At 47.6% G+C, this 15,430-nt stretch overlaps 1 protein-coding gene across 1 annotated transcript in view; it reads left to right on the top strand.

Annotated features, from left to right (window-relative positions):
- Positions 1 to 15,430, top strand: part of BTBD16 (BTB domain containing 16) — a gene marked incomplete at both ends in the record, with an annotated part of 50,724 nt that overhangs the window by 22,424 nt on the left and 12,870 nt on the right. The window contains one exon of the mRNA XM_080694874.1: positions 7,778 to 7,897. Within this exon, the coding sequence (XP_080551000.1) occupies positions 7,778 to 7,897 (120 nt within the window). The remainder of the gene's footprint in view (positions 1 to 7,777; positions 7,898 to 15,430) is intronic.

Raw genomic sequence — 15,430 nt, forward strand, 5'->3', positions numbered from 1 at the left:
GGGTGGCGCACGCTTGTAATCCCCGCACTTGGGAGGCGGAGTCAGGAGGATTGCGCAGGTTCGAAGCCAGCCGCGCTGCCTTAGGAGACCCTGTTTCCAAATAAAAATAATAAAAATAAGTCTGAGAGTGTACCCCGGAGGTAGAAGGGTTTCCAGGAACCCCAGTACCACCACCAAAAAAAAAATGTATGGTGTATAGCCGTACACTTAGCAGCACAGCCCGCAGTGGGAGGCCCCTTGTTTACCCTCACGGACAGAGGATGGACAAGGAGCTATGGCTCACTGCAGCTGCCCAACACCATGAGAAAAAAGATCGTGATTAAAAATTCAGTTATGAAGCTGGGCGTGGTGGTGCACACTTGCAATCCTAGCACTTGGGAGGCTGAGACAGGAGGATCGCAGTTCGCAGCCAGCCTCAGCTACTTAGTGAGGCCCTGTTTCCAAATAAAGAATGAAAAATAGGTCTGGGGTGTAGCTTGGAGGTAGAATGCCCCTTTCAGCAACCTAGTGAGACCCTGTTTTATTTATATATGTATGTATGCATGTATGTATATATGTATGTATGTATGTATGTATTTTGTGGTACTGGGGTTCCTAGAAACCCTTCTACCTCCGGGCTACACTCCCAGACACCTATTTTTTATATTTTTATTTGGAAACAGGGTCTCCTAAGTCAGCGTGGCTGGCTTCGAACCTGTGAGATCCTCCTGTCTCTGCCTCCCAAGCATGGGGATTACAAGCGTGCACCACCATGCCCGGCTGAGACCCTATTTTAAAAAAATAACAAATAAAAATGTTTGTGGGTAGAGCTCAGAGGTAGAATGCCACCAGGTTCAATCAAAAGCAATGGAAAAGAAAAAAGGGTGTGTTTAATATAACCACAACAGCTGGGCATGGTGGCACATGCTTGTAATCCCAGAGTGTGACGCTGAAACAAGAGGATCGTACAGGTTTGAAGCCAGCCTCGGCTACTGAGTGTGGCTCTCAGCAACTTAGTGAGACCCTGTTTCCAAATGAAGTATAAAATAGGTCTGGGAGTATAGCCCAGAGGTTCCACCCCAGGACCACAAACCACAAAATATATATATATCCACAGCAGTTAACAACATCAAGAAATTGATCATTGATGTGGGACTTTGGCACCGCTGACTCAACTGTTCTGAATAGCAGCAATCCCTCTCCAATGCCAGAGTCATTTCAGGATCTCAGCTGTCAAGTCCCTTTGAGACTCTTTAATTTTTTTTTCAGCACTGGGGATTGACCCCAGGGGCATTCTACCTCCGAGCTACACCCCCAGCCCAGTTTTTCATTCTGTATTTTAAAGCAGGGTCTCACTAAATTGCAGAGGGCCTAAGTAACTGAGGCTGCTCTTGAACCTGAGAACCTCCTGTCTCAGCCCCCTAAGTACTGAGATGACAAGTGCATGCCACAGCGCCTGGCTCGGGACTCTTTTTAAAAGGCGCTTGGTACCCACCGCCAAGTTTACAAGTTTGTGTTCCCTTTGGGTGAACTTCAAAAGTGAAACCAAATCCTACTAAAAATCTTAGCGGTGTGTTAGAAAACAAGTGTTTGCTCATGTTTATGTGGTGGAAAGTGTTCTGCTTCCAGAAATTAGGTCTGGGAGGATTTATTCCATTCCAGATCAGTCCAGAGCCTGCATTTGCCCAGGGGCATACAGGGCCCATGTGTTTACTGAGATGGGAGGTTGGTCGGACAAAGTCCTGGTATTGAGGGAGACACAGGTAGTCCTAGGGCACCCAGGGTCATTCTGTCTGGTCCCCCTCTTCTCCCCACTCTTGCAGCCCCGCCCACCCAGTGGAGAAAAGGTCACGAAATGATTGAAGAGATAAATCAGCTTCCCTTACACTTTGCAAAGCATCGTCCCTCCCTTGGAAAGGCCGAGCTGTCCCACCCTGGTAGCATTTAACTGAAAAAGAGGAAAACTTCCCGGCCACCCTGGACGTCAGTGATGGCACAGGCCGCAGAATGCACGCGGGGCAGGAAAAGAGGGCAAGGGCGTGACGCACCAGGTGTCTAGACTCGCCAGCTGCGCAGACGTGGCCCGGGTGGGAACGGTCCTGCCCGCCCCCTGCAGGGGGCGTCTTCAGCCGAGGTCCAGGGCTGTCCCACGCCAAGAGGCAGGAGTCCCGTGTGGCCTCAGGCACGTCATCAGCCCACAGGCCCTAGAGCTTAGAGTGAGCAAGAAGAAGTGCCCAGGGCCCCTGACCGACCCCACCAGCTGAGGATGTTCTCTCTCCAGTGGCCTCCTGCTGGACCGCTTGCAGGGGCGGGGAGCTCAGGAAGAAGGGCATCCGCGAGGACTGTGGCCAGATGTGGCCTTCGTCTCAGGGCACCTGCTGAGGTCCAGGCTGCTGGCTAGTGGATGGGTGTCATGGCCCACACCTGGTTAAGAAATAACCTTCCAGCTGGGCATGGCGGCACATCCCTGTGTTCCCAGTACTTGGTAGGCTGAGATAGGAGGATTACAGTTTCAAGGACACTCTCAGCAAGTAGTGACAAGGGGCTCATCAACCTAGGGAGACCCTGTTTCAGGATAAAAATAAAATAGGGCTGGGGTTGTAGCTCAGAGATGGAATGAACCCCCTGGGTTCCATCCCTAGTACTACAAAATAATAAATAATAAGTAGCCAAGCATGGTGGAACACGCTTGTAATCCCAGCATTCAGGAGGCTGAGACCGGAGGATCTGGGTTCGCAGACAGCCTCAGCTACTTAGTGAGGCCCTCTGCAACTCAGTAAGACCCGGTTTCAAAATAAAGAATAAAAAAAATAGGGCAAGGGGTATAGCTTGGAGGTTGAATTTCCCTGGGTTCCATCCCCAGACCAGGGAGAAAAAAAAAAAATAAGTAGAGGAATCTTGCAGAGAGCTGTTACGGAGCACTTTCTGGTGTGTGCTGTGCTGTGCATGCTGGCCTTTTCAATCCCCACACCTCTCTGGTAGGTGAAATTGTTATCCCTGAGTTAAAGGGTTAACAAGGGCTGGAGGGCCTCTGTTGGCTCCAAAGTCCACACCTTGCAGCAGAATGAACCCTCCTTAATCTTCATGGGGGAGGAGTGGCACACCAAGAGCTCAGCAGGGCTTGGGCATCCTGAGAAGCCTCACGGCCCCAGAGAGGGAAGTGGAGCAGTGCCAGGCCCTGAGGTCAGGGCTGGAGCACCTCCCCCTGCACCCGCTACAGCCCTCACTGCGCACCAGCATGGGGCCTAACCAGGGTGTTTGGACCCATGCCTGTCTCTTAGCAGATGCTTCTGAGCCATCAGCCTTTCCTGTCTGAAGGTCTTTTGACCTTTTTTTTTTTTTTTTAAGGTTTTGCTTTCCATTTTGTAAATAACCAGGAGTAAAATATACATGGTTTTCCTAACCTCCCGGGCCTCTGATTTTTATTTATTTGCCTAGACATTGGGTTTTCAGTTAATTTTCTCCTCAGAGGTCACCACTAGGTTACCCTGTTCTCATAAATCTGGTTTATGAAAACTTCATTCCAGGCTCCGTTTTCCTGGCAGCCAGGCTCCCTGTGGACCCAGGAGGAGGGGGAGCTCAGAGGACTCCCTCGAGAGGACCACCTAGTTTCCATCTATACGAAAAGCTACCTTGCCGCAGCGGCCCCGCGTCCCTGTCTCCAGTTCTCCTGGCTTCCTGTCTATGGCCAAGGAGTCCCAGGGCCCCGGGAATTCCCTGAGAAAAGCCACCCCTCCTCCTCGCCACATCTGGCCAAGCTTCCCTTGCAGGGTTGGATGGTGAGCGGCTCCCATAGGGTCTGGAGCGTCAGTGGACCCCTGTCTCAATGTGATAGTTTCTGAAGCTAATGCTGGCCTGTCAAACAACAGCAGTACCTGACAATTATTAAGCACTTATGGTATACAGAACAGTGGGATATCCAGAGTTCTTCCCACAGCAACTCCGTGTGCCAAGTACTACCACCTGCATTCTGTACCTGTGAAAAGGCGATTACAGAAAATGAAGGGATTAGCTGCCTCCACCCCGCCCCATGCAGCTGGAGAATTGGGATTTGAACCCAGGTCAGCGCAGCCTCCAGGCTGTGGTCATTACCAGTGTGCTCATGTGCTGCGCTTGCGGTATTCTTTTTCATTATTGATAGTCAAGGTCAGTATAGATAGTGATATTATTTTATTGTTTTAAAAAGTCTGAATATGACGCCGGGCATGGTGGCACATGCTTGTAATCCCCACTCTTGGGAGGGGGAGACAGGAGGATCGCACAGGTTCGAACCCAGCCGCGCTGGCTTAGGAGACCCTGTTTCCAAATAAAAAAGTATAAAATAGGTCTAGGAGTGTAGCCCACAGGTAGAAGGGCTTCCAGGAACCCCAGTACCACCAAAAAAAAAAAAGTCTGAATATGGTAAGAAGATTATATGAAACACATTGAATTCACCTCCCCAAGAGAGCAAATAGTAATATTTTGTCATAAAGAAATAAAACATTACCAGCCATCTTGGTGGAATATACCCATAATTCCAGTATTTGGAAGGTTGAGACAGGAGCATCACAGGTTCAAGGCCAGCCTCAGCAATTTAGCAAGGCCCTCAGCAGCCTAGAGAGAACCTGTTTCAAACAAGTAAAAAGGGATGGGGGTGTAGCTTGGAGGTAGAGAGGCCCTGGGTTCAATCCCCAATATGAAAAGAGAGAGAGAGAAGAGAGGGGTAGGAAGGAAGGGAAGAAAGAAAGAAAGAAAAGAAAGGAGAGAGAGAAAAAGAAAGGAAAGGAAAGGAAAGGAAAGGAAAGGAAAGGAAAGGAAGGACATTGCCAGTAAAGTGGTCACCTGTGTTCCCTGCCCAATCCTATTCCCTTCCTAAAGATAGGAACTTGTGTGCTTATGATCTAACCTCTCACTACACACAGGAGCATCCATCAATGATGCAGAGTATTGTCTTGCAGAGATTTGAACTTCAAATCGACGTTCCCATGGCGATAGTGACATCTGGCAGCTCACTCTCTAGTGCTGTCTGGCTCGCTCATGTAATACCTATGTATTTAATTAGCATTTTGCATCTTAATTGTCGTGTAGGATTCTCTGAGATGAATACAGAGCGACCTTTTTGAATTTTTTTCTAAAGGCCTTTTGTTTTATTTATTCTTTTGTCATGGCAAATGATGTTGCGGTGAGCATCTTTGTTCATGTCCTTTGCTCACAGGCTTTATGGTGGACGTTCAGAGGAGACTTTATTGTCTATATACAATTTTCTTAAGAAATAAAATAAAAAGGCCAGTGTCTTAAGAAGAGTGTTTTCTTCTCCTAAAAAGACACGCAGTTACATAGCATCGGCCAGCAGAAGCATCAGTCTTATTCATGTAAAACAGCCAAGTTGTTCTCAGATATCAGAGGGAGCCTTGGAGCCCCTTGATCACCCTCTTCATTAAGACCACCAGGGCCCTTGGGTGAATTAAAACGTATGTGAATGTCCTCGGCATGGTTATTTGCTGCAGGAACTAATGCTTTTGGTACTGATGCTGGCCTAAAGCAAAAGAACTTTACTTCAATTATAGTCCTTCACCAATAAAGCCAGTATTCAGAGTCATGGAGGTCCCCATGCTCTGTGCTTGTGGCTAGCCCCTCTTTAGTTAGATCTGGGCATAGGGCGTCAAGAGCAGAGTCAGCTCCGGGTGTCACACAGTTTCCCTGGCCCAGCCCCCAAAGTTCTTTATGGGGACATCACACCAAGTGGCTCCGCGATGTGTCCCCTTCCTGCCGGGTTGCACTCGCCCAGACAGTGACCAGCTTGGGTTGTCTGGCCAGGCTCAAAGTCCACGCATCTGTAGGAGGCCTGGAAGCCAAATAGGAATGAGACAGTTCTACTCTGTCCAGAAATAGCGTGAGAATGGGTGGGTGACTCTTCCATTGCCCTTTAGAGCCACGATTTAGCTTGGTTCCACCCACCATGATCCCTGAGTGGTGTGCAAAGAGGCTGGGACATGTTTTACAGCCAAGATGCCATGTCCGTGGTCAGAGACTAAAAATATCAAAGTGTTTAAAAAACACTGAAATGGCTTCTTAGATAATCAAGTCGGCAGAGGCTGCTGGGGACGCCATGTGTCCTTGCTTTAAGAGCTGACCTGAGGGGCAGCAGCAATGGCTCTTGAGGACAGGCCTGCTGCTGTGGGCACAGAATGGGCTCTGAGCCAGGCCCAGGCCCTGCCACTTCTAAGGAAGACCTGCCCTGCAGGTACCTGCCCCACGTGTACTGTGCTAAACACTTTGTCTGTGGTCAGTAGAATAATGGCCCCAAAGATGTCTACATCCTAGTCTCCAGAACCTATAAATATGTTCAAGTATACAGCAAAGGGGAATGGAAGTTGTAGACAAAGCCAGGCGTGGTGGCGCACGCTTGCAATCCCAACATTTGGGAGGCTGAAACAGGAGGATCACAGTTCACAGACAGCCTCAGCTACTTAGGCCCTTTGCAACTCAGTGAGACCCTGTTTCAAAATAAAGAATAAAAAATAGGGCTGGGGATGTAGTTTGGAGGTAGATTACCCCTGCGTTCTATCCCCAGTACCGCAAAAAAAGAAGAAAGTTATAGACACAACAAAGATTGCTAATCGACTGACTCAAAATGAGGACATGATCCTGGATTATCAGGGTGGGCTCAGTATAAGCACAAGGGTCCTTTTAATACACCCTGAAGAGGGAGGTAGAAGGGTCAGAACCAGAGGGAGATGGGAAGATACTGAGTTGCTGGCTCCAAGGTCAAGGGAGGGGCCATGAGCCAAAGAATTTGGTGCCTTCTAGATGCTGAAAAAGACTAAGAAATTATTCTCCCCAGAGCCTCCAGAAGAAGCCAGCCCTTGATCTGAGCTCAGTGAGATCCATTTTGTACTCATGGCCTCCAGAACTATAAGATAATAATTGCATGTTGTTTTAAGCCAGTCAGTTTGCTATCATTTGTTACAGCAGCAGTAGGAAGCTCATACAGTGTGTCAAGCCCTCTTGTCTTTGTCCTCTGACCAGCTGCCATTATTGCTCTTGCATAGATGAGGAAATTGTAACTTCAGGGAGGTTCAGTAACATCCAAGAGGTTCCTGAGCCATGTCTAGGTCAAGGTCAGCCCCCAGTGGGCCAGGATTGCGTTTCTTTTTTCTTTGTTTAATATATTTTTTATGGTGCATTGTAATCTTACCTCATAATGTAGTTCATAATAGGGGCATATCATAATGTAGTTCATGATAGGGGCATATGTGCACACAGCATTGGGTGTTTGAGTTGCAAAATTTAAGAAGGAACCATCCCCTCCCTCAAAAAAGAAAAAAAAAAAAAAAAACCCTGTCATCAAGATAGAGTATATTTTTGTGCAGTGTTTTAAAGCCAAAATTAATGCCAAAAAAGCAACGATGAGCAAAATACTAACGTTTTAAATAAACCTAGGATCCATTTCCACATCTATAGAAGAATATATTCCAACTTTACAGAATTGTGGTGTGGAATTCAATTTTAAAACCTAAGGAAAACTTCTCAGGAGCACCGGGCACTTGTTAGGAGCTTGTAAAACCGTAAAATGCTGACTATGTTTGGCAGCAGCAGGGTGGGCGGCTGAAAGCACAGGGCCACGTCAGGCTGCGGAGCCTCAGTCCCAGCACTGCACTTACCACCTCCAGCAAGTCCTGTGACTCCTGTTGGGAGCTCCCTGTGGAAGCAAGTGTGCTGTTGCCTCATCCCGAAACTTGTAACTTTATCTTCTTACAAACGTTATGTTTTTTCTTTCTATTCTTAAAATCCCTTCCCAATGTTTTATCTTGGCCAGGCTGTTTACCTTTAGCGAGTTTCATCTTCTGAAGACCTTGCTCATGTGGGCCTACTTGCAACTAAACCGTAAGATCCAGGTGATTCCGGTCTACGAGAGCATGCTGGCATTCTTCCACAGGTAACACACCTCGTGTCGACCGACGAGGTGCACATCTCCTGCTTGCTTGTCCTTGATCATAATATCATGGGAGAAGTAGGAGTGACATGATTTTTGTAGCATCACGCGGAAGGCATGGAACGCAGTGTTACTTATGAGGCCCAAGATTATGGGATGCCTTTGAACCACTGAATTACTTAGAAAAGTAAATCATACGTAGGTGTTATAAATTAAGGTAATCATGCGCTTCTGGGAACTTGTGTGTCTAGTAACAGTGTGATGCAAACGGTGCCCCTTTTGTTCAGGAAAGTACCATCCTACACTGACCTTTGAAGATGCATTTTTTTAGCTGGGGGGTGATGATACACGCCTATAATCCTAGTACTTGGGGTGCTGAGACAGGAAGATTGTAGGTTTGAGGCCAGCCTCAGCAACTTAGCAAGACCCTATTTCAAATGAAAAGGGTTTGGGGTAGCCAGGCATGGTAGTACATTCCTATAATCTCAGTTACTTGGAAGACTAAGACATGAGGATTACAAGTTTAAGGCCAGTCTCTGTAACTTAGTGATATCCTGTTTCAAAATTTAAAAAATAAAATAAAATAGGCTTGGGGTACAGCTTGGAGGTAGAATACCCCGGGGTTCCATCCCTGCTACAACAAAAAAAAACACAAACAAAAGCAGCAAAGATTTCCCCCCCCTTTGTTTATCGGTGCATTGTAATCAGACATCTTGACGCAGTTCAGAGTGCCGGAGGCACAGGTGCACACGGCACTCGCTGAGCCCTCCCGGCACCTCCCCCACCTCCCCGAGCTCGGCACAGTGGCTGGCTTTGATGAGTTTGGGTATGGACATCATACCCATTAAAGAAAACACTTCTTCTTTTATGTACCTAAATCAAACCGGTCATTCCCATTTACATTTCTCTAGGTAACAAAGTTCTGGGTGCATGGACAGATGAGGCATTTGCATATGCGGGAGCCTCATAGCATTGATCCAGTTTCTTACACTCTCTATGCCCATAAAATCGAAAATTTGTCCATCTCCACTTGTAAATGAGGAATGACAATACCAGTAAGAACAGTAGATATTCTCTATATGTGCTTTGCTAAGTACAGTAACTCGGACCAGCACTTTCTATTCATTATCTCAGTTTATCTGCATAATGCTGAGGGAGCTGGTTTTATTATTCCCGCTTTTCAGATGGGGATACTGAGGTAGAGGTGAAATATCTTGCCCGAGATCTTACGAATGATAAGGAATCGAGCCTGACTTGTACCCAGAACAGTTGAAGCCTGAGGCGCTCTGACGCCCTTTCCTAGCACAGCGGATGATGGGATTCCTCCCCCCGCCCCCCATGCCCACTCCGGGGGTTCAATAGTCATAGGATTGAGAGAAAGCCTGAGGCTGCCTCTAGATTCAGTGTTTTTCTTAAACAGGACTTCTAAAATTGCTCTTTAGGGCACATTTTCCCCTTCCCTGTGTCTCCTCTGCCTATGAGTATTTTCTGTCCATCCAATCAAAATGCCCCCATATTAGCAAGACCCGCCTTGGCCATGTGGAGGAGAGTGGTAGTTACCAGGCTCCGTGTGAGCCTCCTTAGCCCCTTGCGTTGGTCGGTCGTTAGTCGCCTTTTATGTAACCGCTGCTGGTGTCATCGCTGTAACAAAATACCTGAGGTGATCAGCTGTTAAGAAGTTTCTTTGGCTCACAGTTTCAGAGGCTTGGTCCAGGGTCGGCTGGCTCCACTGTGTTGTGTCTGTGGCGAGGCAGAATGTCATGGTGGGAGCAGCTGGAAGAGCAAATCTGCTCACTTCATGGTGGCCAGGAAGAAGAGGGAGAGGGAGAGGGAGAGGGAGAGGGAGAGGGAGAGGGAGAGCGTGCGAGCTGAAGTTCCAGTGTCCCCTTCAAGGCTTGTTCCCAGCCACCTCTTTCCCTCAGTCCTGCTCCCATACTCCCAGAGGTGCCACGGCACGGGGACCTTCAACATCTAGGACTTTGAGTGACATTTCACATCCAGACCCTAACACCTCTGCTAAAACTTCGTGAAAAAATACCTGGCTGTGGTGGCACAGGTCTGTAATCCCAGTACTCGGGAGGCTGAGAGAGGAGGATCACAGATTCGAAGCCAGACTCGGCAGCTTAGTGAGACCCTATTTCAAAATAAAATAGCGCTGGGGGTGTAGCTCAGAAGTAGAATGCCCCTGGGGTCAAACTCCAGTACCAAAATACAAAACCAGAACAACTTCATGAAATAGCATTCACACGATCCAGACTGGCTGGGGAGCGGGGTGACTGTCTCCAAGCACAGAGACGCCCCTTTCTGCTGCACATAGAGGTTTAGCAGATAAATATGTCTTCACACATCAATCAGTAGTCTTACCTATTGAAGCCAAGTTTCGTGTGCATTGTTTTGAAGATGCAATCCATTCCTGGAACGTCTTGGCACTGTATTAACTAAAAGGTTCTTTTTTTTTTTTTTTTTTTTTGTCTTGTTATTTGGGGAAAGTAGTATTCAGTGCCAGAATTATATGTAGTATGCCTCATTTCTATATAATTTGCTTTGAACCCAAATGTTTCAGTCTCTCCTCCCCCTCTTTTAATAGCCCACAAGACAGTCTTTCCAGTGAGTCATGCACCCAGGAGAAAGTGCTGCTTGGCCGTGGGTCAGCTCTCCTACTGGAACGGTCTTAGCCCCAGGAGCTAGGAAATGAGCAGGCGCAGTGACTCACCGGAGCTGCCTTCTGAGCGTTACAGGAGGGGTGGAAGGAGGGGTCGAGGTGTGCAGCCCCTCCCCTAATGGTGGGCTTCCTGTGGCTTCCATGGCGCCTCTGAGCCCGGCACCCAAGGCTCTCCACAGAGCGAGGTGCACACAGGGACTGCTTGCCTCCCGGCTTTTGCATTTCCTTGTGAATCTATGCTGATCCCCAGCCTCTGACCTCCATGTGCATTTCCCTGAGCCCCTGACCCCACATAGTTTTCTCTTTTTGCATTTGTATTCAAGTCACATCACTGCCTTAACCTAAACAAGGGTGACAATATCTTACAACAGGATGCGAGTCCTCATGGCGGTGCAGATGCCCCACATAGCAAGCGGGTCCTCCCCGCTCACCTCCCTTCCTCAACCTGCCCTCCTCCTCTTCCACAAGCCTGGGCTCTGCATGGGAGGAAGGAGCATGGATGCGCCTCCACCTGCGGTCCCCAGGCCTCCTCTGCCGTGACCTCCAGCTTAGAGGGCCGTGTGGTCCATCTGGAGAACTGTGGATGGTTCCCTCCTGTCCCAGCTCACTCTCGTGTCCCAAGGAAGCAGCACCTCTGTGTGTCTCCACCCCCAGGATACATCTCCCCCCACCCAGGAGCCAGCCCCATTTCTCCTACCTCCCGCAGCCTCCTTTTACAGTCCCTCTCTGGTGGGGACCTCCCCAAAGAGCCTCTCAGATCAGCCCTTGTGACCCCTTGGTTCATGTTGCCTGTGCTGTGTCTCCCCAGGCACCTCATAAGCTTTCAGAAAGGCTGTACGGTCCTTTATCTACCCCTAACTTGTCCAACACCTTGCTGAGCATAGACTAGCCTATCGAATGATGAGATTCCATTGAACTTTTTTTTTTTTTTTTTTTTTTTTTGCAGTCCTAGAGATGGAACCCAGGGGCATTCTACCTCCGAGCTATACCCCAGCCCTATTTTTTATTCTTTATTTTGAAACAGGGTCTCACTGAGTTACAAAGGGCCTCACTAAGTAACTGAGGCTGGGATTACAAGCATGCACCACCACGCCCAGCTCCATCAAACAATTTTTATGTAGCTCAGTTTCCCTCCAAGAAGTGGGCCTTAATATGCTGGTGTAAAATTCAGAGAATATTGTACCTGTAACAGCTTAAAGTAATATGGATCGTGGACACGTTTCCACGTTAGTGGCTGGATGGTATCTGCTAGGTGCACAGGACTGAGAAGGAATCTAAGCTTTCTCTAGGCTCAGTAAAGACTGTCGTGTAGATGACTGGCGTCTGCCCTGGCTGTGGAGTGGGGCTCAGTAGTTCCCATGTTTGTGTTTACTGTCCCCTCCCGACGACACCCAGGGCTGAGCAGCAGCAGTGCAGCCCTCGAGCTGCTGGCCTACTGTGGCCAGTGGCCTCGAGGCACCTGGGCCGCCAGGGAAATGGGTTGCAAAGTCCACTGAGGCCAAAGAAAATGGCCAGTGAAGCTTCAACACTGCTGACCAATGCTCCAGGAGCATTTAAAGGTGGGACAGGGATAAGAGCCCTTGGGAATCAAAAAACAGGTTCAGGAATAAGAATGGAAGTTGACTGGCAGGTTTTAAAGTTGTGCATATTGATGAAATAATTGATGGACTGAGTGATCTGTAAACCATTATCTAGGGCAGAAAACAGCCTGACAGCGTAGACATTTTGAGGCGATCGCATGGAGGAGACCTCTAAAATGCACTGTCATAGTGTGGCAGCAGAGGGACAACAAGCCACACAGACACCAGACCTCCAGGGCCTGCGAGTCTGCTAGGGGTGAGGCGGAGCCGCCGCCATGGGGCTGGCGCGCCCGAGGCATCCGCAAGGAGGACCACGAGCAGCATCTGGGAACAGTGGCCGGATGACCCTCCTTAGCTGTCCAGCAGCACCCAAGACAAGCCAGGGGCAGATAAAGACATGCGTCCCTCCAGGTGCAGTGCCACACACCAATAATCCCAGTGTCTGGGAGGCTAAGGAAGGAATACAGGTTCAAGGCCAGTCTCAACAATTTAGTAAAATAAGATAATACAGGACTGAGCCAGGCGTGGTGGCACTCACTTGTCATCCCAGCATTTGGGAGGCTGAGACAGGAGGATCGCAGTTCTCAGACATCCTCGGCTACTTAGTGAGGCTCTTTGCAACTAAGTGAGACCCTGTTTAAAAAAAAAAAAAAAAAGCTGGGTGTGGTGGCACACGCTTGTAATCCCCGCACTTGGGAGGCAGAGACAGGAGGATTGCGCAGGTTCCTAGCCAGCTTTGCTGGCTTAAGAGACCCTGTTTCCAAATAAAATATATTAAAAAAAAAAGTCAGGGAGTGTAGCCCAGAGGTAGAAGGGTTCCATCTCCAGTACCACCAAAAAATAAATAAACAAACAAACTAATTAATTAATTAAATTTAAAAAAAATAAAAAAGCCGGGCGTGGTGGCACACACTTGTAATCCCCGCGCTTGGGAGGCAGAGACAGGAGGATCATGCAGGTTCGAAGCTATCCGTGCTGGCTTAAGAGACCCTGTTTCAAAAATATAAAATAGGTCTGGGAGTATAGCCTGGAGGTAGAAGGGCTTCCAGGAACCCCAGTACCACCAAAAAAAAAAATTATATACATATATATATATATGTGGCTGGGTGTGTAATTTGGAGGTAGAATGCCCCTAGGTTTCATCCCCAGTACCACACACAAAAAAAAAAAAAAAAAAAAAAAACAGGGCTGGGAGTGTAGCTCAGTGCTAGACTGTCCCTGGGTTCAATCCCCACTACCATTAAAAAAGAAAGAAGGATGGAAAGAAGGAAAGATGGAAGAAGGAAGGGAGGAAGGAAGGGCAAATTTTCATGTCTGTTTTACTCCCACATTCTCTCTATTGATTATTTTTTCAATCTTTTATTCATTCAGCAAGTACGTATTGACCACATGAGATTCGCGTGTGCCCTGGACACTAATGGAATATTTCTCTACTCAGCCAAATATTTTGGAACATCTTCAGTGTTATTTTTATTACTGTCTATGTTCATCAACACAAGAAGGGAACATGCTTACAAGCACACATATACACATGCAAATGTTTAATTCATATAACTTATACATACATAAGCCTGAGTGTACACACACACACACACACACACACACACACACACACACACACACCCCTCTGGCACCCTACAGCCTGTTTTCCTGGCAGTGGTTATTAGAAAAACAAACAAGCTGTCCAGAATTAATTTTGGCCTCTCCTTGTAGGTAAAAACTGTAAGCAAAGCCGACGCCTCCATTCATGGAGGGAAAATCACCATTCCACTTCACTGGCAGCTTGAAGGGCTCGGGAAAGCTCTAGACACTCATCCACTGGAGAAGGGCCAAAGCAGGCAAATTTCAAGCTTTTCTAAAAGTATATTTTTTAATGAAAATATAAAATACATCCAAAGGCACAGACCTTCAGCGAATGGCTCGGTGAATTCCCACAACACCAACACACAGTAGAAAAGCAGGTGGCGGAGCAGGCCAGGGCCTGTCTCCGACCCCACTTCTCCACCCAAAGCGGACGGCTTCTCTTGCGACTGGTGCGTCGTCTCTGCTTCTGAACTTGACATTAATAGAATACTGCAGGACACCGCTTTTAAGTGTCTGGCCCTTTTCATGCCACAGTATTCTCTGTAAAATCGCCTAGGTGGTTACGTGGACCAACAAGGTATAGATTACCATCGATGATTCCATTATATGCACACACCACATCTATTTCTCTATTCTGGTTGCGCGTGACATTTTTGGTTACTTGGAAGAGTGATGTCGTATATAATCTTGTACATGTCTTCTTATACATGTGATTATGTTTTTTGTTCTCTTTTTTGTGGTACTGGGGATTGAACTCAAGGCCATTCTACCTCTGAGCTACACCCCAACCCTCTTTTAGTTTTTTATTTTGAAATGGGGTCTCACTAAGTTGCAGAAGACCTAAGTCCTGAGGCTGGCCATGAACCTGCCACCCACCTGTCTTAGCCTCTTATGTACTGGGATTACAAGTGTGAGCCACCACACCCAGCTTATATTTTTCTATTAAGTCTAAACCTGGGAGAATTACTGTGGCATAGAGCATGAATAAATTCAACTTTCGTTAACGCTGCTAAACAGTTTTATACAATGGTTGTGCTAATTGCTCCGTAACCAGCTGTGTAAGAATTCCGCTTTCCCAAATCTTTGCCAACACTTTATTTTCAGTGTGTGTGTGTGTGTGTGTGTGTGTGTGTGTTACTGGGTATGGAACCCAGGGGCCTTCTACCTCCAGGCTACACTCCCAGACCTATTTCCTACTTTAAATTTTATTTGGAAGCAGGGTCTCTTAAGCCAGCTGAGGCTGGCTTTGAACCTGTGCGATCCTTCTGTCTCAGCCTCCCAAACACAGGGATTACAAGCGTGCGCCACCACGCCTGGCTAGTCTTTTACTTCTTTAAAATGAGTAGATAGTACTTGGGAGGCTGAGACAGGAGAATTACAGGTTTGAAAACAGCCTCAGCAAGTAGTGAGATTCTCATCAATCTAGTGAGACCCTCTTTCAAAACAAAAATAGAACTGGGGGTGTAGCTCAGAGGTAGAATTCTCCTGGGCTCAATCTCCGGCACCACAAAGTAAATTAATTAATTAATTAAAATGGGTGGGTACCAGAATTAATTTGTCTATCCTTCTTTTGCGGTACTGGGGATGGAACCCAGGGGCGTTTTCTACCTCCAACCTGCACCATACCCCCAGCCCTCTTTTTTATTTTTTATTATTTATTTTGAAACAGGGTCTCACTGAGTTGCAAAGGGCCTAAGTAGTTGAGTAGTC

Source organism: Muscardinus avellanarius, assembly GCF_963383645.1.
Source record: "Muscardinus avellanarius genome assembly, chromosome: 4".
Classification (NCBI taxonomy): Eukaryota; Metazoa; Chordata; class Mammalia; order Rodentia; family Gliridae; genus Muscardinus; species Muscardinus avellanarius.